At 42.8% G+C, this 26,623-nt stretch overlaps 1 protein-coding gene across 2 annotated transcripts in view; it reads left to right on the top strand.

Annotated features, from left to right (window-relative positions):
• The window catches only part of myh11b (myosin, heavy chain 11b, smooth muscle), a 165,951-nt gene that overhangs the window by 39,950 nt on the left and 99,378 nt on the right, over positions 1 to 26,623 (top strand). For both annotated transcript variants that reach the window (XM_078559146.1, XM_078559145.1), the window contains exon 4: positions 26,446 to 26,473. In XM_078559146.1, the coding sequence (XP_078415272.1) occupies positions 26,446 to 26,473 (28 nt within the window). The remainder of the gene's footprint in view (positions 1 to 26,445; positions 26,474 to 26,623) is intronic.

The following is a 26,623-nucleotide window of genomic DNA, read 5'->3' as shown; positions in this document are numbered from 1 at the left end:
CCCTTATAAAAATGATCATTTATAGTCCCACTTCAAAGAATCAATAACCATTTGTAACTGTCAATCAAACTGTGAAATGGCAGGCACCCCACTCTGATAATGGAAGATTGTGAAATCAGTCATGCAGCACTAATCCAGTAATGATAGCTCTCAGACTAATGTCAACAGACAGAGTGAATTAGCAAGCAATGATTTTTTTTAACAGTCCACATGATTTTTTTTCAAAGATTCAAAGGGCAGGAGTTTTAAATGCCGTGACAGCTTGATAATTGCTTTTGACAGTTACTTTTGACACTTTTGACAGTTGCGTTTGACAGCTCTGTTGGCAGGTCCAATGAGCTTATGCACTTTTTACGCACATTCATGTCCACTTTTTGAATTCCCAAAGGGAATCCTACCTCTCCCAAAGGGCAGCCTACCTCCCTCAATGGTGTTCTGTGACCATATCCAAAAGGGTACCCCACCTCTCCAAAGGACTCCACAAAATTTAGACCTGCTCCTACCAGGTCCAATTTGCACACATCGTATTTCCTGCTCCTGACTGACGAAAATCAGACATGATTAGAGGCAGCTGTTGTTTTATATGGGCATCTGCCTCCGCGAAATGCGTACGCACAAACCCTGCCCCCATTCCTACACCCGTGAAAATGGTAGTTGCTGTATTTGTTGGTGGGACTTCCAGATTTCAGCCTCCTCCACTATTTTCGTCTCCATCGTTGTGAAAATCGAGGTCTTCATGTCCAATATATATCGCATATCTGTACTTTCGAGCTTGATACACAACAACAAATTTTGTGAATACTTAGATTAACATCATGAATATCGTCGGAAATTGACCAACAATCTTGAGCTATCAACATAAACCATTTCTTGTTAATGGGTGAAGTCGCGAACTGCCCAATGAATAAATACAAAAGCAAAATACTGCGGATGCTGGAAATCTGAAATTAAAACAGAAACTGCTGGAAATACTCAGCAGGTCAGACAGCTTCCGTGGAGACAGAAACAGACTTAATGTTTCAGTTCTGTGACTTTTCATCAGGATAAATAGTTAGCTGGTATCTTTCAAGGGGCAGGCCATATAAGTTTAAACAGACATTGAGTAAATGATGTTTATTAAACTCTGAAGTTTCAGATAAGCAGCACCATTATGTAGTAATGTTTGGAAAACTCTAAAAGTTATATTGTGTTGTTTTGGGAGCCTTAGTAGGTGGAGTCATTCAAGATTAAATCAGCTATTATTTAAAGGAAACGGTACATCCAATATCTATTGCTTACGCCTCTCAGAGTTTCATGCACTGGAACTCTTGATAGCTACAGTAGTTTAGTATAATGTACCGTGTCTAAAGCCATTAGTTCTGCTGGTGCAGTTAGAGTGATATTAACTACTCAGCTGTGACACATTTCATCTAATATTTCTTGTAATGATTGAAGGAGAAGAGTAAAATGGTATGACCCTAGGATACTGCACTTTCATCAATGAAACCGGAGCTCAAATCCAGCGTATGTGGAAAGAATTTCAGTGCTCTCCTACTGGCTCCTGGTAAAAATATAAATTTGGGAAGCAGATCCCAATCTAACCGAGCACAAATATGAGACATCAGAGTGGTAATGTAAAAACAGATGGCATCTGTCACAGCTTGCTAGGATAATGCTTTAGGCCAAAATGTGACAGGTCTTGGCTCTTCACACAGTGAATTCTCAATTTCAGATATATTTCCCATGTATAAAAACTAAAGGGCCCCATTCTGGGCTATTCTTAGACAGGCCTCTGTAAAACAGAAAGAAATACACTTAACTATTGAGCACTGTAGGATGTGAAGTGGAATCACAAATATGGCTGGACAAAATGGAGAACAGCAAGAAGTGAAAAGATAAAAATCTAGAAGGAAGAGGGAAATAAAGGAACAAATGGACTAAATTTGACACAGAAACGAGTATTAAGTAGGGTTAACACCCTGCAGGATTAACCAGTCTCCAGAAATTGAAGATTAATCTCCAGGTCACTGCTGCAAGTAATCCTGGAGGTAAAAAACAGAGGGGCATGAAAAATAATTGTGATTTTTTTTTATTTTGAAAACTTGTGCTGATGAAGAGTGGGAGGAGGTTTGTTTGGAATATGAACACCAGCATGTACCTGTTGGGGAGAAATGGCTTGTTTCTGTTATTAATACAATGTAAGATTTCCATTTATTTGTTTATAAAAATTTTGGAGGGGGCAGAAAAGGCCATTTGACTGACAATCACAAACCATCCAATTGTGCAATAAATAGACTTTTCGCTTTCCAGTTGGCATGGGAAGGTGCTGTAAGATTAGATGACCAATGACAGGCACCTGGGGACGGGACAGTCGAATGCAGCAGGTCATGTGATGAAACCTGCATAATCATATTCAACCCAAATTCGCAATCCTAGCAATAAGGGAATTGGGTTTATTTTGGAGGTTGGTCAAAGTACAAATCTGGAACCATGTGAGAGAAGCACGGAGAATGCAATGAGTGACTTGTATTCCGTTTACTTTGCAAGCAGCTCGTCCAATTCTTTGAGTGTTTAATGAAGTCCATAAAAAGGCAATTGTCAGAAACGTGTTGCTAAGTTTGGAAAACAATCTCCGAGTCCCGGTGCCAATAGGTTCCATGTCCAAGCTGTGCTGCTAGCACCCGCTGCTATGAATGAATGGTTAAGAATGTCACTGTGGGTAGAAGACTTCTTCATTCTCTATAAATCAGTTTCTTATATTAGTTAGGAAGGACTCCAATCACCATTTGTCAATTCATGTAAAAAAAAAATGTTTCAGTTCAGTTTTTTGAGTAATGGGCATTGAGCAAATGATACTGGGAATAAAAATACCCCTGTCAAATACATGCATTGTGAATCCAGCATGACTTGCTGTTTTTTTTTCAAGATGAAAGTTGCTGACTTTAACTATAAATAATCTTCCACGCTGTCCTTAAAACCAAAAAGTGCCAGAGTCAATTAGCCTTCCTGCAAGATTAGGCCACAAATTCAGCCAAGGAAGAGGTGCAAACGTTTGATTAGTCGAACTATCGGGCTAAGTAGTGGCACTCGCCTGCAAACTCTCAACCAGGTTGCTGCAGATATCCCATTAGATAGAACCTGTTTGCACCAACTCATGATAGGATGAACTTTACTGCTGAATGACTCGGGGGGGTTGGCAGATGGTTGGAGGGGGCGTTGGGGAAGGTGGGGAGTTGGGGGAAAGTTTGGAGGGAAGGTTGGAGGAGGGATTGGGGAAGGTGGGTGTGATGACTCGATGGAGCATACAGGTTTAGTAAGGAAACAGAAAAACTTCATTACGGAGACCTCTCAAGTGCTTTCACGCTAGCCCCGATCACTCATCTGAAGAAACCGCTTAAAGTCGATATTGATTTCGGCAAGCAAGCGGCACTGTATAGCGTCATCCTTGACCCCGCATACTAGTCTGTCCTGTAACATATTGTTTAATGTGTCCCCAAAATCGCGGTATTCCGTTAACTGCTTGAGTTTGTGACAGACTGTCCCAGGGCAGATACTCTTGAATTAAATTTAAAGCGTTGCATTATCATGGATGGTTTTGGCTGGAAGTGTAATTTCACTAGGCCCACTAGCTCACTATACTGCTTGGAACTGGGAGCGCTCGGGTCCGTCAGGTTGCGAATCAGGTTGTATGTTTTACTGCCACATACACGTCAGAGGATCACTTTCCGCTTCTCTCCTGCGGTTATTTCATTTGCTACAAAGTAAAATCCAAGGCGCTCAACATACTGGCTCCAATCTTCAATGTTAGCATCATATGGATTGATTCTTCCAAACAGCGGCATGACTGGTGAGTAGTTTTTAAAGTTCGATTTACTCACAGTAACCAGGGCGAGGTGTAGAGTCGAAGTCTATTTTACCCCCGTCGCCGAATGTGATGATTCCATGGAACAGACGGGTTTCATAAGAAAACAGTAAAACTTTATTACTGAGGCATCGAGGAGTCAGGCAGCTAGTCCTGATATCTCGTCCGAAAAAACCCGCCCCCATCCGATTACCCGTGCTAAGGGCTCACTGGTCAAAGCTCCCGCGGTACATCACATGACCGTGGTTGACCGGAGAGAGAGACAACACATGCAGTTACCACAGTGGGGGGGGTTTGGAGGTAAGGTTGGGGGTGCGGGGGGAAGGTTGGAGGGGAGGTGGGGGAAGATTGGAGGAAGGGTTGGGGAAAGGTTGGAGGAGGGGTTGGGGGAAGGTTGGAGGAGGGGTTGGGGGAAAGTTGGAGGAGGGGTTGGGGGGGAAAGTTGGAGGAGGGGTTGGGGAAGGTTGGAGGAGGGGTTGGGGGGAAAGTTGGAGGAAGGGTTGGGGAAGGTTGGAGGAGGGGTTTGGGGGAAGGTTGGAGGAGGGGTTGGGGGGAAAGTTGGAGGAGGGGTTGGGGAAAAGCTGGAGGAGGGGTTATAGGGAAAGTTGGAGGACGGGTTGGGGAAGGTTGGGGGAAGGTTGGAGGAGGAGTTGGGGGAAGGTTCGGGGTTTGGGGGGAAGATTGGGGGGGTTGGGGGAAATTTGGAGGAGGGGTTGGGGGAAGGTTGGTGGCATTGGGGGAAGGTTGGAGGAGTGGTTGGGGGGAAAGTTGGAGGAGGGGTTGGGGGAAGGTTGGAGGAGCAGTTGGGGGAAGGTTGGGGGTTTGGGGGGAAGATTGGGGGGTTGGGGGAAATTTGGAGGAGGGGTTGGGGGAAGGTTGGAGGAGCAGTTGGGGGAAGATTGGGGGGAAGGTTTAAGGAAGATTGGAAGGAGTTTGAGGGAAAATTTCAGGGGGTTACGGGGAAAGTTGGAGGGAGGTTTTGGGAGATGTTAGAGAGGGGTGTTGGGATGAGATTAGCTACAGATTTGAATTGTTTTTGTGAATGTAATGATTTCTTAGTCACTTTCCTAACATCAGTTGATTGCTCTGTGATTAATTATCCTTGGAGAATCAGCACTGGGACTCCAATTTCACCATTGCTGCAGTCACTTTCCCTGCTACATACAGGTGTAATGAAAGAAAGACATTTATACAGCACCTTGCACAAGGTCCCAAATCACTTCACAGCTAATTATGTACTTTTGAGTTGTAGTCACTGGCAATGCTGTCAACTGACAGACCAGGCTTGAAGGGCCGAATGGCCTACTCCTGCTCCTAATATGTATGTTCCTCTGTCATTCTGGGATGGATGAGATGAGCTGGGCTCGATGGCCTTTGTTATCCATAATTATCTTGTGAACAGAGGGTGGAATCATGGCTGGAGTTCTGTTTATTTTGTTGCTAATGGAAGTTTACTGTGAGTGGGCTTTGTGGGGTGAGAATACCAGGCCAGGAGGGCATAATGGGCTCATAGTGAATCAGTAATTGGTTTTACACTGCACATGATTCTCAAGAATCTTTTCCATTGACTTCAATCTTGTCCTTTTGTCTATTTACCTATTATCCCATTCTATCTTGGTGCTTTTAATGAGTTTTTTTGAGATATTGAAATATCGCAATAAAGTTGTGTTGCATTGTAGATATTGAAAATATATTGGAGTGAGCAGCAGCAATAAGAATCTTCAGACTTGCTGGTCATGAAACAGATACAATTGTGAACCATTTAGTCTTTGTTTTATGGCCTCTTAAAACACCTGAGGGCCCGAAAACAGGAACAGCTCTGGGACCCATGATTTCTCTCCCTGGCCCTGTGTAGATCTTGAATCATGTGGAGGCCAGACTGGGTGAGGGTGGCAGATTTCCCTCCCTAAAGGACATTAGTGAACCAGATGGGTTTTACAACAATCAGTGATGGTTTCATGGTCACCATTACCAAGACTAGCTTTCAATTCAAGATTTTATTAATTGAATTTAAATTCCACCCACTGTCATGGTGGGAAATCCATACCCCCAGAGCAGTAGTCTGGGCTTCTGGAATATTAGTCCATGGATGTTACCGCTATGCCACTATCTCCCTATAAATGATAGCTTTCTGTTTTAAATAGGTTCTTTCCACCAATTTAGGCCACTTCATCCCATATCCCGCGTTAATTCCTAGAGGTCAATCTGTTTTCAGGTCTTTAAAAGCACCATTCTTCAAGGTTCCATACACAAAAAGCAGGATTCACTTTTTCTTTTAGCTACTCCCCTTCTTTTTATGGAAAAAAAAAATCCATTTTTAGTTGCTTGATAATGCCGAACTTGAGTATTGCTGAAAAAAAGAGACATGCTGTCAAAGCTTTTCATTTTGTACTCATCAGGGCAGACACAAGAATGCCAAATTTCCTGCTGCCCAATTTCCTGGTGCATTCTTCATGGCAATGCCTCGACCAATCAGAGTCCACTTTCTAACCAATCAGCACCTTTTTCACGTACAGTATAAATTGTTGCTCCCTTTGAAATTTTGCATTCTTGCACCTATCCAGACAAGTGCAAGGTGAACAATTTTGTCAGTATGTCTCTTTTTTTCTCAGCAACAATCTTTGTTTCATTATTGCCCACAGTGGCTAAGATGAAGATCTTCCTAACTGATGTAACTAGTAAGATAGATAGAAGGGAACCAGTAGATGTAGTATATCTGGATATCCAAAAGGCATTCGATAAGGTGCTACATAAAAGGTCAATAGGCAACATAAGTGCACATGGAGTTGAAGGTAATGGCCCATAACTTCTGCTCTTCCCAGCACCAGATTCGGGGAGTACCCCAAAGATGTGCTGGAGGATCCCTCTGGCAAGTTCCCAGGTAAGGGTTTGCATGGAAATTGCCCAGAAGTGCACATTTCCTATGGACAATTGCACTGCACTGGGAACCAACCAAAAATGTGATTTAAGTCGCAAACTTCAGAAGGTTCCGCCGGGGTTATACCAATAGTTACCCAGAAAAAGTTTGAAGAATTAAAACCTCTTATAACTCCTGAGTGACTATTGTAAAGACCCAGACTGACCCCACAGGACTCCCCCACACCCCCGACCCCACCCCAACCTCCAACACCCCCGACCTCCCCCCCACCCCCCCAACCTCAGACCTCCCAGCAACCCCCCCCCACCGACCTTGGATTCCCCAGACCACCCCTGCCAACTCCCGGACACGCCCAACCCCCAAATCATATCCAATTACCTTGGACCCTTACCTTCTCCCTGGCCTGTCAATTTCCCTGGCCCTTTAAATGTACCTGCTTTACGGCAGCTGGTGCCGTAAAAAAAGGGGGCGTGGCCTCCTTGAATCCGCTGGATCTAGACTTCGCTGGGGCCTGCGAGGAGCCTTTTGATGCAGGCCCCAAGCAGCTCCGGTGAATGGAGGTGTCAACCTTATTTTCAAGACAGCGAAGTAGATATTTATTTCTTCTAATTTCTGTGGGCCAGCACTTTCCGATGCTAGTCAGAGATTACGGCCCATTATATTAGCATGGGTAGAGGGTTGGTTAACGGACAGAGGGCAGCGAGTGTGCATAAGTGGGACATTTTCAAGTTGGCAAGTAGAAAATAGCAGAGGACCACAAGGGTCAGTGCTGAGGCCTCAGCTACTTACAATCTATATTAATGGCTTGGATGAAGAGGTTTGCTGAAGATACAAAGAAAGGTGAGAAGGTAAGCTGTGGGGAGGATACAGAGAGGCAGCAAAAAGACATAGGCACATTAAGTGAGTGGGCAACAAGATGGCAGATAGATTCTAATGTAGAGAAGTGTGAGGTCATTCACTCTGGTCGGAAGAATAGAAAAGCTGAACATTTTTTAAAAGGTGAGAAACTTGTAAGTGTTGATGTTCAAAGAGACTTGGGTGTGTTTGTACAGGGAATGCAGAAAGTCAGCATGCAGGCGCAGGAAGCAATTAAGATGGCAAATGGCACGTTGGCCTCATTGCAAAGGGATTGGACAACAGGAATAAAGAAGCCTTGCTAGAGTTGTACAGGGTTTTGTTGAGACCGCTACTGTCTGCAGTTTTGGTATCCACTTTTAAGAAAAGGTATACTTGCGTTGGAGGCGGCACTGTGAAGGTTCACTAGATTGGTCCCTGGGATGAAGGGGTTGTCCTATGATGGGAGGCTGAGTAAATTGGGTCTCTTTTCTCTGGAGTTTTAGAGGCGATCATATTGAAACACAAGATTCTGAAGGAGCTTGATAGGGTGGACGCTGCGATTGTTTCCACTCGGGGAGTTTAAAACACGGGGGCACAGTCTCAGGATAAGGGGGCTGATCATTTAGGACTGAGATGAGGAGAAATTACTTCACTCAAAGGGTTCTGAATCTTTGGAATTCTCTCTCCGTTGAATACATTTAGGGCTGGGATAGACCCAGAGTTTTGGTCTCCCAGGGAATCAAGGGATATGGGGAGTGGGCGGGAAAGTGGAGTTGAAGGCCAAGGTCAGCCATGATCGAATTAAATGGCAGAGCAGGCTCGATGGGCTGAATGGTCTACTCCTGCTCCTACTTGTGTTCTTGTGAAGAACTGCAGAAGCAATCCCGCTCCAGCAATTTCATGACATAGCATGTTTGGATAATGAGCTGCTGTATTTAGCTGATTATTTGTCAAGAACTTTGCTCATGGAGAAAGGTAAAACCATCGCGTCCAAGTGCAAGTGGAAGCCAATGTGTTAAATGGACGGGTTGACCTGCCAAATCAAATCTTTTGCAGCAAAGCAATATTTCGGTTGAAAAAAATGCTTATTTCTCAATGTCATAAGACTTGAAAAGAAGCAGGTCTCCATGTTCATCCCAAGGTTTACGATCTGCTTCCCGATTCCCGCTCATTTAAACGTTGTTCACGGTAACACAAAGAGGTGAAGGAGGTTTATACATGCAGGGTAATTGTTTACTCACAAATAAGACTTATGCGTATAATCCCCTTGGATCAAATTTTGTACAACATTGAATAGAAAGTAAAACCACAACCAGGACATAAAAAAGTTCAATTTGTCACACCATTCTCAAATCTTCTTGGTTTCAAATTGTCATTTTACGATAAATATTTCTAACCTACCAATTTGGAGCAATGCAGCACAATTTAAATAAGTTCTAAATCTTTCTGAGGTTTTTGTTTTAAAGAGGGTCTTTGATTGACCCAGTACAGTTTAGATAATGCAGCTTGGAGGGAAAAAGGCTGCAGTGAAGGGAGGCCGCTGACTGGCTTTTTAATCCTGTTTCTTCCTAATATGGTAAATCTGTCGACTGGTTGCTTCCCTGTGATTGAACTATTAGATTATGTTAGTGATGCAGTAGACACATCTGGTCAGTGGGAAAGCAGAATTACTGACAAAGCTAAGCAGCCAAGGATGGTAAAAATTGGGAGGTAAATCAATTAACATTAACTCAAAGTTAGCTGGTTATTGGAAAAGTGTACTTATTTTCTGTTCTTAAACAGTCAGTTTGTAAATGAAATGCCCCAACACTTGAGCAGCAATGGAAAAATTAATTAAAATAAACTTTGATTGTTCATATTTTCAAATCAGTGTAGAAACAAGATGGATTTGCTTTTAATGCTGTGAAATATTTGCTTTAATTTATCACTTCAACCAGTTTAAGATGTGTGAATATACTTGAATAATCTGTTTTTCAGACCAAGATATATTGCTATGGGGGGTCTTCTAAATTTGAAACCAAGATATAAAAAATGAATCAAACCTAACCTAATGATATAACCTAATATAACCTACTTATTCCCAGGAGAAAAAATTTATCCTTCCCTACTCCCACTCCTGGTCCAGCAGGGAAGATAGACCAACAACCCTCCCCATTATGGAGAATATGGACACACCCACCCTACGCAGAGGAGATCTCAGCAGGTAGCATATGTATCCACTTCTCCCCACCGCACAAAGTAATTGGGTCAGAAAGAAACATGGACCGTGGGATTGGACGCAGTCATGCCGCCTGTAACTATGCTGCTGGCATGTGATTCCTGACTTGCTGGGCCCCCAATATCTGCTGGAAATGTGACCTCCCACAACACTCCGAAGATCAGTAGAGCAATTCTCCACTAATGCCAGCACAGAACCTCCTCCTGGAGAAACTTTGGGAGTTTTACATGGAAAAGTAAACAATGTGGTTTATATTTCTTAACTCACAACTTCAATCTTTTGAGAATTATTACAAATATCTATGATTAATATTGTATTGATTTTGCTGAGAAACTTCAGTATTCAGAATTGGATTTTTCACCAATGTAACATGGGATAAGAGATGACTGGGGGTGAGTTGCTGTTGAAAGTTTCCACTGACATCATAAACCATAAGGGCAATAGTTTAAGCCATTCACAGAGTCATTACAGCATAGAAGAAGACCACTCGGCCCATCAAGTCCATGCTGGCTCTCTGTACACCAATCTAGTCAGTCCCATTCCCCCGCTTTATCCCTGTAGCCCTGCTGGATAATTTCCCTTAAGTGCCCATCCAATTACCTTTTCGCTGTTGTAAAACTCCAAATCTAGTCTTCTGATCCCTGTTTGTCGGTCTTCCTTGCTCAGTTAAGCAATTTACATCCATTATCGAATTCTACCAATTTTCCTCAAGCAAGTTCACATGAACTCATAGGAAGGGATGTTTTCCAAGAAAATAGAATGTGTGATGTTGTTACGTCATAGCAACTTATACTAAAAATAAAACTTTTGTGTTTTACCTTTTTATAAACACAGAAATGCCCCAACAATAATATATCCCATTTGATATATAACTTGCACAGCAGCATATCATAATGTGTGCATGGTGCCTTACAAATTCGCCAAATAGTGGGTGTAATTGACTTTCTTTCCTGTTTACTCAGTTTTATACTGTTCTTGCCAACCAATGTTACAATGCTCTTTATCTGTGCTCTACTAGTATTGAGTATTGTGCTGCGGGGTCACTGGATGTTCCTAAATTATTCACAGCCATCTCCAACTTTGTCATTTTTAAGATTATCTGTTACCCTTTTCTTGCTCTTTAGATTTCTCCTGCACACATTCCCCGGCTAAAGAGCTTAGACAGCCAGCTCACAGGCCCTAATACTCCACAACAGGCTGCTTGGTGCATTGTAAGAGTTCTGTATGATGGTACCCCCTTTATACCTTCCTCTTATAGGTAAATCCTTACATCTACCTGGTTGGAGAACTGGCTGAGATGGGAACTGTAGGTGATACTCCACATTCACCCATCCTTTGTTACATTGGTGGACTCCAACCTGCTGCCAAGTTACCCATTTCACAACATTAATCAATCTTACTTCACCAGAAGGGAGCCTATCTTCCACTATCGTAACAAAACGCACAGGAGTAACTATCAGCTGTTGCAGACTGAATATCCCTTGTGCCTATTTTACTTCCATTTAAGGTAGTCATTGATTCCAAGTTACTGTAAATTGCCAATGCAAAACATTCAGGAGATAAACAGGAAACTGGAGGAATGTTTCAGCATTTATTTGCAGATCCCAGGGGAATACTTGGAAAACGTTCCCAAGGCACGAGTTTACTGATAGAAACTGCTGATGGAGGCGATTTTCCCAAAGAGGGTGAGGCCTGTGTGTGATAAATGAAAGCTATATAGAATTGTGGTTTACTGTAAGTATTTGAAAGTAACAGCACCAATCAAAAAACTGAGCATATTTATTGCCAGTTGCGTGCCTACCATCAAAGTTTAGATAGGAAATGCTGCAAACTGCTGATAGTTACAGGAATTAATTTGCTGTTGCCTGTATACACAGGAAGTCATTAACATCTCGGTAAATACAAATAAAATCAGGCAATAGCTCCTGACTGCTATGTTTAGTGGTTGTTCCCGCAGAAGAGGCAAGAAGCAAAACAGTTTAGTTCCAAATGTGGACAGATAACTATGGACCTTTGCAGTTCCATTGGCTTTTCCAAGGACTAAAGTAATGCGTACTATTGTGAACAAAAAAAACCTGCATTCTTAGATCAAGCTAAAGTGTGCCATCTGAATACTAAATCATACTTTAGGTTGGAATAAAGCATCTCTGCCTTGGCCCTAAGCTCTGGAATTCCCTCCCTACAGCTGTCCACTGTTGTGTTATCACCGCTGTTCACCTTATGTTATGGTGCCGTCGCTGTGGTGCATCAATTATGAAATTGAGACATATGTTTAAACATGAACCATTTATTGTTAATCTTTAACTATGTACAGATGTCAGGTTACTGTCATGCGTGGTGCTGCTACCATGCAGGTAGGCTGCTTCTAGAGTGTCCTACTGAGCCTATTACCATGTGACTCTATACATCATACTGTGGGTGGTGCTATTCTCCAGTCCCACATTAACCCTTGTTCTGCTGAGTACCTTTACATTACAGTGGCGTGCAGACACATACAACATCATACAACTTTGTCTCGCTTTCCTCTTTTAAGACACCTCTTTGACCAAGCTTTTGGTCATCCAGCCAGACATCTCCTTGTGTGGCTGGGTGTAATATTTTGTTTCATAACGCTGTAATGAAATGCCTTTCAGATGTTTTATTATGTTAAAGGCACAATACAAATATAAGTTGTTGTTGTAGTTGTTGACTGTTTAAAGCATAACTTCATTCGTGTTGGAACGCTGATTAACTCCAGCAGAAGGTTGTGCTAGACTCACTGAAAACTTCCCAAAGCCTGGCTTGCACTCAGTACCTTCCATGTGGGGAGGGAAAATCAATAGCAAGGAGCAGGTCTCTGACAGGTCCCTGTCACATGCCCCCTAATGGGCACCTCAAGAATGATATCCATTAACTTCCAAGAGTAAGTTGCCAAATGCTGTCACAAGAGCTGTGCATGGAGAAATGGGGAAATCTTATCACCATAATATAGTTTTATAAAGATTCCTCGTGACTTTTTTTTTAATTCTTTTGTGTGACTGACTTCAACTTCTTTAAATACTGGATAGCTTGCATTAATCTAAAATGTTTGAGCAATAATTCAATTATTAATGTTCTATTTAATTCTGTATTTATACGTGGACTTTGGGGCGAAATTGGTTTCCACAAGTAGTGCAGAGCAGACTCGTAGCACATGACCAGTTTGTTTTACACCTATTCATTTCAAGGGGAAAGAAGCTGGGAGCCTCGCAAAACAGGCAACTTGCCATGAACCCATGACCAACAAAGTCCAACTCCGCCCCCAAAATCTTGGCTTCACGTTGTTGATCAGAAGCATTCACATATTCCATAAAATAATTTTATTGCGATCTGACCGTACTTTGAGATCACGGTCAAAGCTACTTTTGAAGCAGCAGGAGAAGCTTTGGATAAATTACTTTCATGAGTCGCATCCTCTTGAAGCTGCAGCAAATAGTGTTGAGTGTATTAAAAAAAAGAAGCATGGTGGATATCTGCCTGCTATCACCTTCGACATTGCTGAAGGAACAGGCTCGAGCGCCAGCGGCAACGCCGTGATATACTGGATTGCTTCTGGTAGTAATAATACAAGTCAGCACTATCGCACCAGGGTCACCTTGATCCGATTCGAAATATTCTTTTTTTTTCAATCAGCACAACAAAAGTTCATAAGTTCTGCAATCTAGGGCTGCCTGTCGGTTTAATTCGCTTATAAGTACCTAGAATTTAAGTTGGATTCATTCCATCTGTTCTCAGTGGCGTCACTGGCAAGCCATCAAATCGAGACATTGTGTCCTGTCAGAGGAAAAAGTTGACCAGAGCTGACCTATCTTGCTGAATCATAACTGCCCACACAGTCTCTCGATCTCTTGAGCTGGCTTAATATAGCGATGGGTTTCTGTGGGGTTTTCCAGATTCACACACAAACTGGAAAGCACTCCCCCAATTGTGTTTTCCAGCCAACTGCACCATCATAAAGTCAGCCAGAAAATAAATCGGAACCAGAAACCTCCATTGCAAGCAGCAAGCAAAAACCACAGCAAGTTTTTATTTAGGCAGGGGAAACGGTCTATTTATCGAAAAAGTTGTCAGGGTCCAGTGAGTCTTCTGCAGTGCATCCTACAATAAACCAACTAATCAAAACAGAGTTAGTGCTAAACCTCTGCTGAGAACTGGCCTTCAGGGGTTTTAACTTCCATCTCTGCCAAGCAGAAACACAAATTAAACAAATTCCCACTCCCTCAGAAACATGAATCAAAAAGTTTCCCACTCCCTTAGACCAGCCACAATTATCTTTGGACCAGATACTCTCTACTGCCAGCTGTTGACCTTTTAAAGCCATCCTTGAGCAAGCCAAACCATCTAGAGTATGGAAGTTAGTAAGAATAATTGTTCAGCCTTATTTAAACAGTACAACAATTATAAAACTCCAAAAAATGTTGCTCATGAAAGGCTGTAAAACCCAGTTATCCTGGCTGGGGTTTTAATTATTCCCATTAAAGCAGCTGCCATCTACTGTGTTTTGTAAGTAATTGAAGGGATTAGTGACTACACAGCGTTAGAAATTGGTAAGGCTGGCAAAGATTACAGTTGGGTGCAAAAAAAACACAGAATGGGGAACAGCAGAAAATCAAAACAAGTAACAACAGCAACTTATATGGAGCATGTAACGCAGTGAAATTTCCCAACATGCTACACAGAACTGCAGTAGTTCAGGAACACGGCTCAGTTTCTCAAGGGCAATTAGGGATGGGCAATATAATTGCTGGCCTAGCCAGCGACACCCATGTCCCATGAAAGAATTTTTTTTAAAAATCCAGCAACATTTGGCACTAAGCCACATAAAGAGATTTTTGGACTGTTAAGGGGCATCTTAAAGAAGGAGAGAGGATGAAGTGACGTAGGGAGAAAATTCCTGAGCGTCCAGTTTGATAGCTGAAGGCATGGCTGCTAATGGTAGAGTGATTAAAGCCAGGGACGCACTAGAATTGGAGGAGCACAATGATCTTGTAGGGTTGTAGGGCTGGAGGAGGTGACAGACGTAAGGGGAGATTAGGCCATGGAAAGATTTGAGAACTTGAAATGAAGGTATTGCCGGACTGGGAACTAATGTACAGCAGTGAACACAGGCATCGTGAATGAATGACTTAGGATATGGGCAGCAGAGATTTGGATGAACTCAAGTTTTCGGAAGGTGGAAGACGGGAGGCTGGCAAGGAGATCATCAGTAAATATGATAATAATGATTTATAATAAAGGTATCTGTTCATTGGCTGCAGTCCAGCTGCCCTAAAGAATCAAATTCGCTCACTCGGTACAAGGGAAGAATGTGTAAAATGTTAATCCATGTCAATCATGCTGATGACCCAGTTCATTACTGATCCCACACTACAGCTGCTTACCTAACATAAACTTTGCAATGACTACAGAGGTTTTTTTTCACTAATAAGTGCATTGAGTGGTGTATGTTGGTTGTGACTGGCTAAGGAACGATTGCAGAGACATAGACATGGTTTATTGGATGAACATAACTATTGACAGATGTAAGACTGCAGGTATTACTCAGTGTAAACCATGAGCTTTCTTCCTCTAGACTCCTAGTTAAGTAACTCTCTTACATCATCATGTGGGTGGTACTGGTTCTCCAGTCCCACACACATTCACTTTTTCAGCCCTGAACACACTTATACTACATCTCCCCCAAGTCTTTGTCCACTTATATTTACATAGTCCTCCTCTCCGCGCCCACCCCCACCCCCCCCCACACCCCCCCCCAAACTCCCCCCACTCCCAAGCCTCTGACTTCATAGATTAAATCCATCTGGAGGTTTCACGACTCTCCTTGATCATATCCATGTGAGGCTCAGTGGATCGGTCATCTCTCTTTGGGCTTTGCTTTGACTTGGTTGGTCTTCGGTAAGAGTTGAAGTATCTGGTGCATTGTCAATTTTACTCTCAACATCTGGTTCTCCCAAATGTATAATGGAAGGTTCTCTTATCTGGATCTAGACATGATCCTCCTTTTCCTTGCCTTGCTGCTATATCTCTCGATCATGATTGAGTTTGTGGGTTTATCCCTCTCCTTGCATTTGATGCATTCCCTATCCTTATCCGTTGCGTCGACCCTGGTTCCTTTCGATGGTTTTGTCCGCCTTTCTTTGCTTCTGGAGTGATGATGCTTTGTAGCCACTTCTTCATGAAGTCTTGGGTAATCCTGGACTGCTGCCTCTGGAAACAATTGTGTAGGCAGGAGAGGAGGCTGTAAGGAAGGCACTTGATCAACATTTTGCTTTTCCTCAAACTCCAGTAACCCTGGCATAGCAGTAAAGTGAGTGTCTCCCAACATGGAAGAGGGGGACCCTGTCAGGTTCGGTCCTGTCTCTGGTTCTGGATGTTTTTGACTTGTTGCATCCTGGAATACCACTGCTTGTGGATGGATAGGTTTGGATGCACTTACAAAGGGGTTGCCAGTGTCAGATGAATGTAGCTTTGTACTAGCATATTCTATCGCTTGAATTTCACCTTCCACTTGCTCAACAGACTCAGAGTGATGAAGTGTCTGAGTCACACTCAGGTACTCATTGGTTCAATTGGTTTGTTACTACTTCAGTAAGAACAAGTTTATCCTCCGTTCCCTGGATGTTTTCTTTGAGAAGGGCTGGTGTTATGATCGCAGCTGATGTTACAACTGGACAAGCCTAACCCCAGGGTGGAACCTGGCTTAATAGATCCTAACTTCTATTTTTTGGTTAAATATGTGGAGAGTGGCTACTGAACAGAATCACAGGAGTCAGCTGATGAACTTTTAACAAAAGAATAAAACACATGAAAAGATGAACTATATCACAATATTCCTTCACCCACAACTATACATTTACAGATATATACAGATTTGTAAGGACAACACAAGTTACAAAAACTATCTTATTCTCTAATGTTCACAGTATGTACACAGTCCATGTAAACCTATGGCGACCTGTGGTCAGACACACCACACTCTGAAACCATGTGACAGATGCCCTCAACCAGATGCTATGAATCTTTCCTCAACTCCCCCCAGACACGTGTCACACTGTGATCCAACCAGTCTCACTGAATTCTGTCTTTCACATGAGGGTTTCCAATCTCCACCCTCCAAGAACGTGCTTTGGAATTTTCTCCCAAACCAATGCTTTCTCTCAGATGCCTTCTGCAAGGATCCACCTCCAGGGTTTCAAATTCTCCTTCCGATGTTCCTCTCCCCTGGGTCACCACATGCATTCAAGCTGTCTTCCACACACTCTCTCTCACCGACTTAGTCGTCAACTGTACATCACTTCTTCACACGCCCATAGCAAAGAGTTACAGACCTTCAGCTGTCTCTTTGGACCTTCAGGCCTCTTGCTTTAAATCTGCTTCCTGCAGCTTTTCTTCCTTTAAGCTTGAAACTTGGAGCCTTCCTCTGATCCTCACTCTTAACTTCACTTAATAGGCCTTTTTCCAGGTTCTAGGCCTTCCTTTGACTAGAAGGTCTTCTTGGGACTTTCTCCTGTTTCCGTCTCACTCCTTGGCCTTGGGACTTTTTGACTCTTTTGCTTGGGACTTGCTATCTGTCCCTTTTCATGTCCATCTTGTTCTGGCACCTTCTTCCAACTGCAGTCAAACTGCTGTTTTTTCTGTGTATGCATGTGGGTGGCTGGATCTCCCTCTCTGGGTCCCTGTTGCTAGGCAACAGCACAGTTTTTTTTCTACTCTTCTTTGCTTTAACTTCTCTTCAGGAGTTGTAAAACTCATTAGAAATGCAGATAAACAAATAAAGCTTTAGGCTCACTGCCCCCACTCAAAAATGAAACTAGATCCCAGGTTTCACCTTTTAACCCACAAATAGGAAAAATATAAATTAGACTTAAACTGACAGATAGACCTTATTCTTAACACACCCAAACGCACATATAACTTACTTAAACTATCTTTATTTCCAAATACCGGATTATCGGCCTCTGCGAGAGTGTCGAAAAATCAGCGCTGAGGTCCCAAACTAGATCGTCAGCGCACGTGGAGCCTTTGAGGGTCTCCAAATTTTGTCTCATTGATGACTGTTCATTGACATCCTCCGCTGTTTTGATGAGGTTGAGATTGACACAGGGATTTCGGTTCAGAAGAGAGAATTACCGATTGCGCATAACATATATTTCCAGTACAAAAACAAAAACACCTGGAACAACTCAGCAGGTCTGACAGCATCTGCGGAGAGGAACACAGTTAAACGTTTCGAATCCATATGACCCTTCAACAGAACAGGGACTCGGGGGGGTGGACACAGAATGATAAGTTTAAAACTTAACTCTTAGGGCCTCCACATTTTCCCCTGACAGAATTAACCGAGCGGTGACCATGGCAGACTCTTGGTCTGCTCGTGGGTAACTTACCGTCATGGTCCTCATGACAGCAGCAGACCCTGATTTGCTTGTGGTTCATGAGGCTCCTGCCCGAGTTGGATGGGAACATTGAATGCCCGAATTGGAGCAGTGAACAGTGGGGGTGGAGCAAGAACAGGCTCGAACGTTTCCAAAGGTGGTTTCTAACCATGCATCTGGCCTGACCCCAGCAGGCTGGGTGGGTTAAAATTGCCCTCCGTGTTCGTGTTTGAATCGAGCTCCAGCCTCCAGCAAAATGCCCAGTCAACAACCAAATAAAAACTGCAACCTTTCAGCCAGCTCGTTCGGACCCAATTTCTGTCAGCGAATCTCATTTTTAGCTCCTGAATTATTGTGGCAGTGTGAAAGAAGCCGATACAGAGATAAATCTTCCGTTTTATTCACAGACGCGGCAAATCCAAATGGGCCATGAAGATACCACTTAAAATGGGTAACACACAAAACACAAAGGTCAACTGTACCTCAGAGCTTTGCTAACTTAATGGCAGTTAAACCAATTTGTTAGAGATGGTATCCCCTAGACTGATAATCCAACATAAGAAGCATTGAAAGAATGTACCAGTTTTGTGCGGTTAAAATTAAAACCTTGCAAGTTATGAGCAGAAACAATTGTCCATTTGTCTAGTCACATAAGTGTTTGGGTCAAAATCCTGGAACTCCCTTCCTAACAGCACTGTGGGTGTACCTACACCACATGGGCTGCAGCGGTTCAAGAAGGAAGCTCACCACCACCTTCTCAAGGGCAATTAGGGATGGGCAATGAATGCTGGCCCAGCCAGCAATGCCCACACCCCATGAATGAATAAAAATGAATTAAGGCAATAGTTTGGTTCCGTTGGTTGCAAGAAACATAAAACTTATCTTTTCGGAGAAGCCTCCTGGTTTAGGCATCCAGAGAAGTGGGAGAGGCCTACAGTGCAAATGCTGCACCCATTCCTTTTTGAAAATTGCAATCAGGTCCCTCCAGCAAACGTGAAAACTCAGTTTGCGTAACTTTGAAATCAATGGAAAAGAAAATCGAGTATCGTGCACAACAAGTGGTCAGTCCTGCATCCCTCATTTAAGCTTCTGAAGGGATTGAAATATTTCTTTTCTTTGTTGCATTGATACAAAAGCAAGATTTCTTCAGTGAAAATGCAGCATTGGATAAAGTTTCAAGCTTTGCTCACTCTGCCCGGCAAATCCGTTATCTGGAATCTGGATTTTGCCAAAGTTGAAAGTTCCAGTGTGTACGCTTTCTCTGAGCCTAAACTGTTCATTATATTTCTCTTCCTTTTCCTGGTGGTGAGTACATCTATTCCTGTTCGACTGGCAAGAAACTCTCCGGAAATTCACTCGTGCCAGTACAGTAACTATCATGCTCGGACAGTGTGGGAAAGTGGCATTGAGGTAGAAGATCAGCCAAGATCTAACTGATTGGGGGAGGAGGCTCAAGGGGCCAAATGGCCAACTCCTGCTCCTCTTTCCTATTTACTCATCTTTGCAGAAATAAACAGAAGCGCAAATCAGGCGGCCGATCAGTAACTTTAAGGACATTCAATAATGTTAGTCACGTCTGCAGCTGGACAAAGGGTGCGGAATTACACATCTGTCACCAGCCTGTAATTGCTAATTGTGTTTTGATTACACAATTATTAACAATACTTCTGATTACCAGAATAATCCAGTGCATCATTGGGCGATCTGAGCAAAGTTTAAAATATTATCCAACTTATGCTCAATTTCACTGAAGAATTCTTGGCTTTATACCGGTGCAATTGAAAAATATTCCTATCCCTAAATTTTAAACAAAAGCACTGCGTAATTTTAACGAGAGAAACCAGAAACTGCATGAGAATAGCTATTTGTGATGGAACTCTTTAGAACCCAGGGAGCTGAGTCCAGTGTTTCTTAGGACAGTAGAGAAGTAGTTATAAAATGTTGAGTGTAAAATCGATGGGCCGAAGGGCCTTCTTCTGTGCTGTAGACCTCTATGACTCTATAACTCTATAAATTGGTGTACACCTGTAGCACTAAACAGACTGATGTAAATTGTCAGCTCATTGTTCACCATACCCTGACTACATTTTCTCGTTGGCTTTTCTCATTGCTTTTCCTATCTGGGACCAGAGCAGAGGCAGGTCAGGGACTGGAAGCAGAATGAATAGAGCCCAGGGACTGGAGCACAGCCTTTCCCACCTGGGAGCGGAACAGAGGCAGCTGGGAGCTGGGGGGCAGCATAAATAATGCCCGGGTATTAAAGTGCAGCCTTTCCTACCTGGGACTGGAGCAGAGGCAGTCGGGAGCTGGGAGCAGCATAAATAGAGCCCAGGGATTGGAGCGCAGCCTTTCCTACCTGGGAGCAGAGCAGAAGCAGTTGGGAACCGGGAGCGTTTCAGCTTCTGAAGAAGCTGAGTGGAGAAAAACAACTGGAAACCAGTAAGTTGGTTGGCCGGTAAGTGCTTGGTGTAAGGGACAGTGTGTTAAAAGCCAGCTTAAGATACAAGAGTTAAGGTAAATCTATAAATAACAAGAAGTAAAACTTTGAAATAAAAAAAATGAAATAAAATAATTAAAATGAAATAGGTAAAATAAAATAATTAAAATAAATACGTAAAACGCATACCCGTGTAATTAAGAAACAAATAACTTTTAGTTGTAATTGTGGGTGGTACATACATTTAATAAACACAGTAAATTGTAGCATACGTGGGAATTATTACAAATTAATAAAGAAAATAATTAAATAAGTTAGTAAATTAGAATAAATGTACCAAATAAATACTGTAGTAAAGACTTTATATCAAGTTTAAGGTATCTCAGTGCAGCTCGGTTATGTGGAATGTACATCTTGTGGGACGTGGGAAGTCATGAGGCACAAAGTGCGCTCGATGACTCCATCTGCAGGAAGCGTTGCCAGCTGCAGACTCTGAGTTGTGGAGCTTGAGTAGCGGCTGGAGTCACTGTGTTGCATCCACAAGGCTGAGGATTACATGGATAGCACGTTAGAGGTGGTCACACCACAGCTAAGTAGTACTTAGGCAGAGAGGGGATGGGTGACCATCAGGATATCTAGGAGAACCAGGTAGTGCAGGAATCCCCTGAGCGCTCTGTAAGCGCTTTTCCATTTTGGAAACTGGTGAGCGAGATGGTTCCTCAGAGGGACTGTAGCAAGAGCCAAGTTTGTGGCACCGTGGGCAGCTCAGCTGCACAGGAGGGGAGGAGGAAGAGTGGAAGTGCTGTAGTAGTAGGAGATTCCAAAATTAGGGGAGCAGACAAGCGTTTCTGTGGCTGTAGACATGAGTCCAGGGTGGTGTGTTGCCTCCCTGGTGCTAGGATCTAGGATGTCACAGAGCGACTGCAGGACATTCTTTTGGTGTAGGATGAACAGCCAGAGGTTGTGGTCCACACTGGGACCAATGACCTAGTTAGGGAAAGGGATGAGGTCCTGAAAGCAGATTTTAGCGAGTTAGGAAGGGAATTAAAAAGCAGGACCTCAAGAGTAGTAATCTCAGGATTACTCCCAGTGCCATGTGCTAGTGAGCATAAGAATAGGAAGATTGAGCAGTTCAACACATGATTGGAGAAATGAAGTAAGAGGGAGGGCTTTAGATTTCTGAGGCATTGGGATCGGTTCTGGGGCAGTTGGGACCTGCACTAGAAGGCTGGGGTACATCTTAACAGGACTGGGACTGGGACTAATGTCCTCGCGGGGAGGTTTGCTAGTGCTGTTGGGGAGAGTTTAAACTAGATTGGCTGGGCAATGGGAACCTGAGGGTAAATTCAGAGCGGAGAGGGGAAAAACTGGCAGTGGGAAGTAGAGTATTAACTGACAACAATATCAGAGAGTTTTATCAGGGGAGATAGAACACTTGGAGAGTTTGATAGAATTAGACTAGGCAACAATAAATCATTAGATGGGGCCAGAATAAGGGGGGAATGTAAAAAAAAAGCCTAAAAAGGGCAAATGTGCATGTATGTGAATGCACGGAGTGTGGTTAGTAAGATTGGTGAACTGCAGGCACAGGTTGACAAATGGAATAATGATATTATTGCTAAAACAGAGATGTAGCTCAAAGAAGGGCAGGACTGGGCGTTAAATATCCCTGGGTACAAGGTGTTTAGGAAAGACAGGAAAGGAAGAAAAGTCGGCGGAGGGGAGTGGCAATATTGATTAAAGATGGCATTCCAGTTCCGGAGAGAGGATGTTCCAGAGGGGTCAAGGATAGAATCTCTCTGGCTAGAGGTAGGGAATGAAAAAGGTGCAATAACATTGATTGGTGTAGTACATGGACCACCAACTAGTGGGAGGGATGTAGAGAAACAAATTTGCAAAGAAATTATGGAGAGGTGCAAGGATTATAGAACAATTATAATGGGGGACTTCAATTATCCAAATATAGACTGGGATGGGAATAGTACAAAAGGACAAGAGGGGCGAGAGTTCCTGGAATGTGTTCAAGATAATTTTCTACAGCAGTATGTTTCCAGTCCAATGAGAGGATATGCACTTTTAGACCTGGTTCTGGGGAATGAGTTGGCCCAAATGGATTAAATATTAGTGGGAGATCCTCTAGGAGACAGTGACCGGTGTATCATAAAGTTTAGGTTAATCATGGAAAAGGGCAGGGATCAATCCAGAGCAGGAATGATTAATTGGGGGAAAGCCAGCCTTGATGGGATCAGAATGCATCTGAGCTGAGTGAGTTGGAATCAAATGTTGTCAGAAAAGACAGTGGCTGAACAATGGGTCACCTTCAAAGAAGAAGCATTGCAGGCAATGTCAGGGTACGTTCCCTTGAAGGGGAAAGGTAGGACAAATAAATCCAGAGCACCCCGGATGACGAAAGAGAGGTGAAGATGAAAAGGAAGAAGTGCACATACACAGATGTCAGAAAATACAATGGAGAATCAGGCTGAATATAGAAGGACCACAGGGGAAGTGAAACAAGGAGAGAGCATGAAAAGATGCTGGCAGCGAACATAAAAGGGAGTCCCAAGGTCTTCTATCAGCATGTAAATGATAAAAGGATGATAAAAGAAAGAGTAGGGCCGATTAGGGACAAAAAAAGGGGACTTGCCCATGAAGGCTGGAGAAATAGTGAAGGTGTTGAACAAGAACTTTGCATCGATCTTTACAAAGGAAGGACTTGCTACCCAGGCCGAGGTGAGAGAGGAGGTATCTGGTACACTAGAAGAACTTACAATCGAGTGGAAGGAGGTGTTAGAAAGGCCATCTTTACTTAAAATAGATAAGGTACCAGAACCAGATGAGATGCATCCAAGGGTACTGAGGGAAGTGAGAGCGGAAAGCTGCCAGCCTTTCTTAGACACAGGGGAGATGCCAAAGGACTGGAGAATTGCAAATGTTACACCCTTGTTCAAAAGGGGGTGCAAGGATAAAGCTGGCAACTACAGACCAGTCAGTTTGACCCTCAGTAGTAGGGAAATTTCTAGAAACTATAGTTCGGGATAAAATCAATAGTCACTTAGACAAGTACAGGATAATTAAGGAAAGCCAGCATAGATTCATTAAGGGAAAATTATGATGAACTAACTTGCTGGAGTTTTTTAAGGAGGTAACATAGAAGGTTGATAAGGGAAATGCTGTTGATGTAGTGTATATGGATTTTCAAAAGGCGTTAGATACAGTGCCACACAACAGGCTTGTTTGCAAAATTCTAGGTCATGGAATAAAAGGGAAAGTGAGCACTTGGACAAGAAATTGGCTGAGTGACAGGAAACAGGAAGTTGTGATAAATGATTATTTTTCAGATTGGAGGAAGGTTTGTAATGAGTTCCCCAGGGATCAGTGTTAGGACCCTTGCTCTTCCTGATATATATTAATGACCTAGACTGTGGTGTGCAGGGCATAGTTTCAAAATTTGCAGATGACGCAAAGATTGGAAATGCTGCCAACTATCATGAGGATAGTCTTGAACTTCAAAAGGACATAGACATGTTGGTGGATTGGGCAGACAAGTGGCAGATGAAGCTTAATGCAGAGAAGTGTGAGATGATTTGTTTTGGCAGGAAAAATATAATGAGACAGTATAAGATAAAGGGAGAAACTCTAAAGGAGATGCAGGAACAGAGGGGCCTCGGTGTATACGTATATAGGTCATTGAAGATGGCAGGGCATGTTGAGAGAGCAGTTAATAAAGCATATAGTATCTTAGGCTTTATTAATTAGGTGCATTGAGTACATGAGTAAGGAGGTCATGTTGAACTTGTATAAGGCACCAGTCAGGCCTCGTCTGGAGTACTGCGTCCAGTTCTGGGCACCATACTTGAGGAAGGATGTGAAGGCATTGGAGAGAGTACAGAGGAGATTCACAAGAATAATTCCAGGGATGAAGAACTGCAGCAATGAGGATAGATTGGAGAGATTGCTTGCAGAAAAGAGGGCTGAAAGGAGACTTGATAGAGGTATTCAAGATCCTAAGGGTATAGACAGGGTAAATAGTGATTAACTGTTCCTATTCAAGAAAACATCAAGAACTAAAGGGCACAGATTCAAACTAATTGGCTAATCAAACTAATAGTAACAGAGCTGCTTCGCAGAGGACCCGTGTGATATGAGGAAAAAGCTTTTCACTCAGAGGGTGGTTGGGGTCTGGAACAAGCTACCTGAAAGGGTGGTGGAGGCAGGTTCGATCGAGGTATTCTAAAGGGAATTGGATTGCTACCTGAAAAGAGAGAGTGTGCAAGGTTACGGGGATAAGGCAGGGGAGAGGGGACTAGGTAGAAAGCTCTTTCAGAGAGCCAGTGCAGACCCAATGGACCGAATGGCCTCTTTCTGCACTGTAAAGATACTGCAATACTGTGATTAATGTAAAATGACTGTGAAAAGTGTAGTGTCTGACAGGCTGCCGATACACAAGAGCCTGTTTTGGTCAGCTGCCATAAATCTGTTTCACTCCCAGATTCCCTCTCGTTTAAACAATTTATTGCACATTTTAAAAGTATTTTCAATTACACGAATGTGCATTACTAAAACAAGGCAAATTCATCTATGTTTACATTTCTAGGTAGTAAAAACATCAAGGGATAATGTGGGAAATGGCATTGAGGTAGAAGATCAGCCATGATCTTCTTGAATGGCAGAGCAGGCTCGAGGGGCCGAATGGCCTACTCCTGCTCCTAGTTCCCATTTACTTTCCTTTTCACCCAGGAAAGCCACAAATCATGAAACCTGATCCTGTGTTGTGTAGCGTTCGACACCACATAGTCGTAACCTCTCGTGTTTAAAAAGTAAATGTTGATTTGGCCATCAAATCTAAACAACTAATCATTTGTGAGTTTATAACTTAGAGCGCTCTTTGGGGATTTCCAACTGGAGCAGGATTTGATAGTTAAAGTGCCTAGTTCAACACAATCTATAAGTATTCGTATTTAACGGGAGGATCAAATTACAGCTCTATTTGGCTGTCATCTGCTTTCCATCTTCATGAACCTGTCAATTTAATTGTGCAAACATAATATCAGCTGAATCTTTTCTTTACCAACTCCCGCCTCCCTTTTTTGTCAGAAGGCTTTCAGCCTCAGCTGGGGTATAATTCCTTGGAGGCTGATCTCATGGGTAACTCGGCTATTATTCAAAAGGGAATTGGATTATATGTATGTGAACCTTGACAATAAGTATCAACAGGTTATCGAACCATCCTGGGTGTGTCAGCCAAGTGAAATTCTGCTCTCACCTGATGTCTACATATCACACGCACACGCACAAAGACAGCTAAGAGCGGAGCCAAATGAAGGCAGCTCCATTGAGTTGGACAACAGAGGAGAGACATTAGAGGAGATTTTTCTCTTTTGGTTCTTGAGATATGGGTAACATTGGCAAGGCCGCATTTATTGTCCATCAACAGTTGCACTGAGGCCTTAACAAATGCAATTAGGACGGTGCGGTCGACAACGTCAACCATCAAAAATAACAGGTGTAGGGAAAGAAAACAAGTTACAAAAGTGTTAAAATATGTTATGATAAATTCAGCCAAATTTTAAAATATCCATGTGGTGAGACTCCCCTGTTAAGAAGAAATGTAAATAAAGTTATGAAGGGATTTTGAAGTTTAAACCTCTGTCATTTGTGAAGCTCAGTGAATCAATGAGTGATCATTTATTAGCCCTTTCCTCAAGTGTCTCAGGTGCGTTCCAGGTTCATCGGCAAATTAAAGGACAAACCCTTGTGTTAGAATGCAAATGACGCATTATTGGTGGAAAATTCATTCGCTCAGAATTTAATTTTATTCACTTATTTTACATTTTTTAACAGATCGTGAAGACCAGTCAATTTTGTGCACGTGAGTAATACATTTCACTTCTAGCTATTTGTAATATTGCTGTTTTTTTTTTGAAACACGTTTAGAGTAGATCGTTTTTGACTCCTTAATATTGCTATTTTTCAATATATTGAGGTTTTGAAAGTGGTGGAGGAGTGAGGTTCAGGGCGG

This window comes from Cetorhinus maximus, chromosome 15, assembly GCF_964194155.1.
Source record: "Cetorhinus maximus chromosome 15, sCetMax3.hap1.1, whole genome shotgun sequence".
Taxonomy (NCBI): Eukaryota; Metazoa; Chordata; class Chondrichthyes; order Lamniformes; family Cetorhinidae; genus Cetorhinus; species Cetorhinus maximus.
The sequence above is the reverse complement of the archived record's forward strand: the minus strand, read 5'-3'. Positions and strand labels throughout refer to the sequence as shown.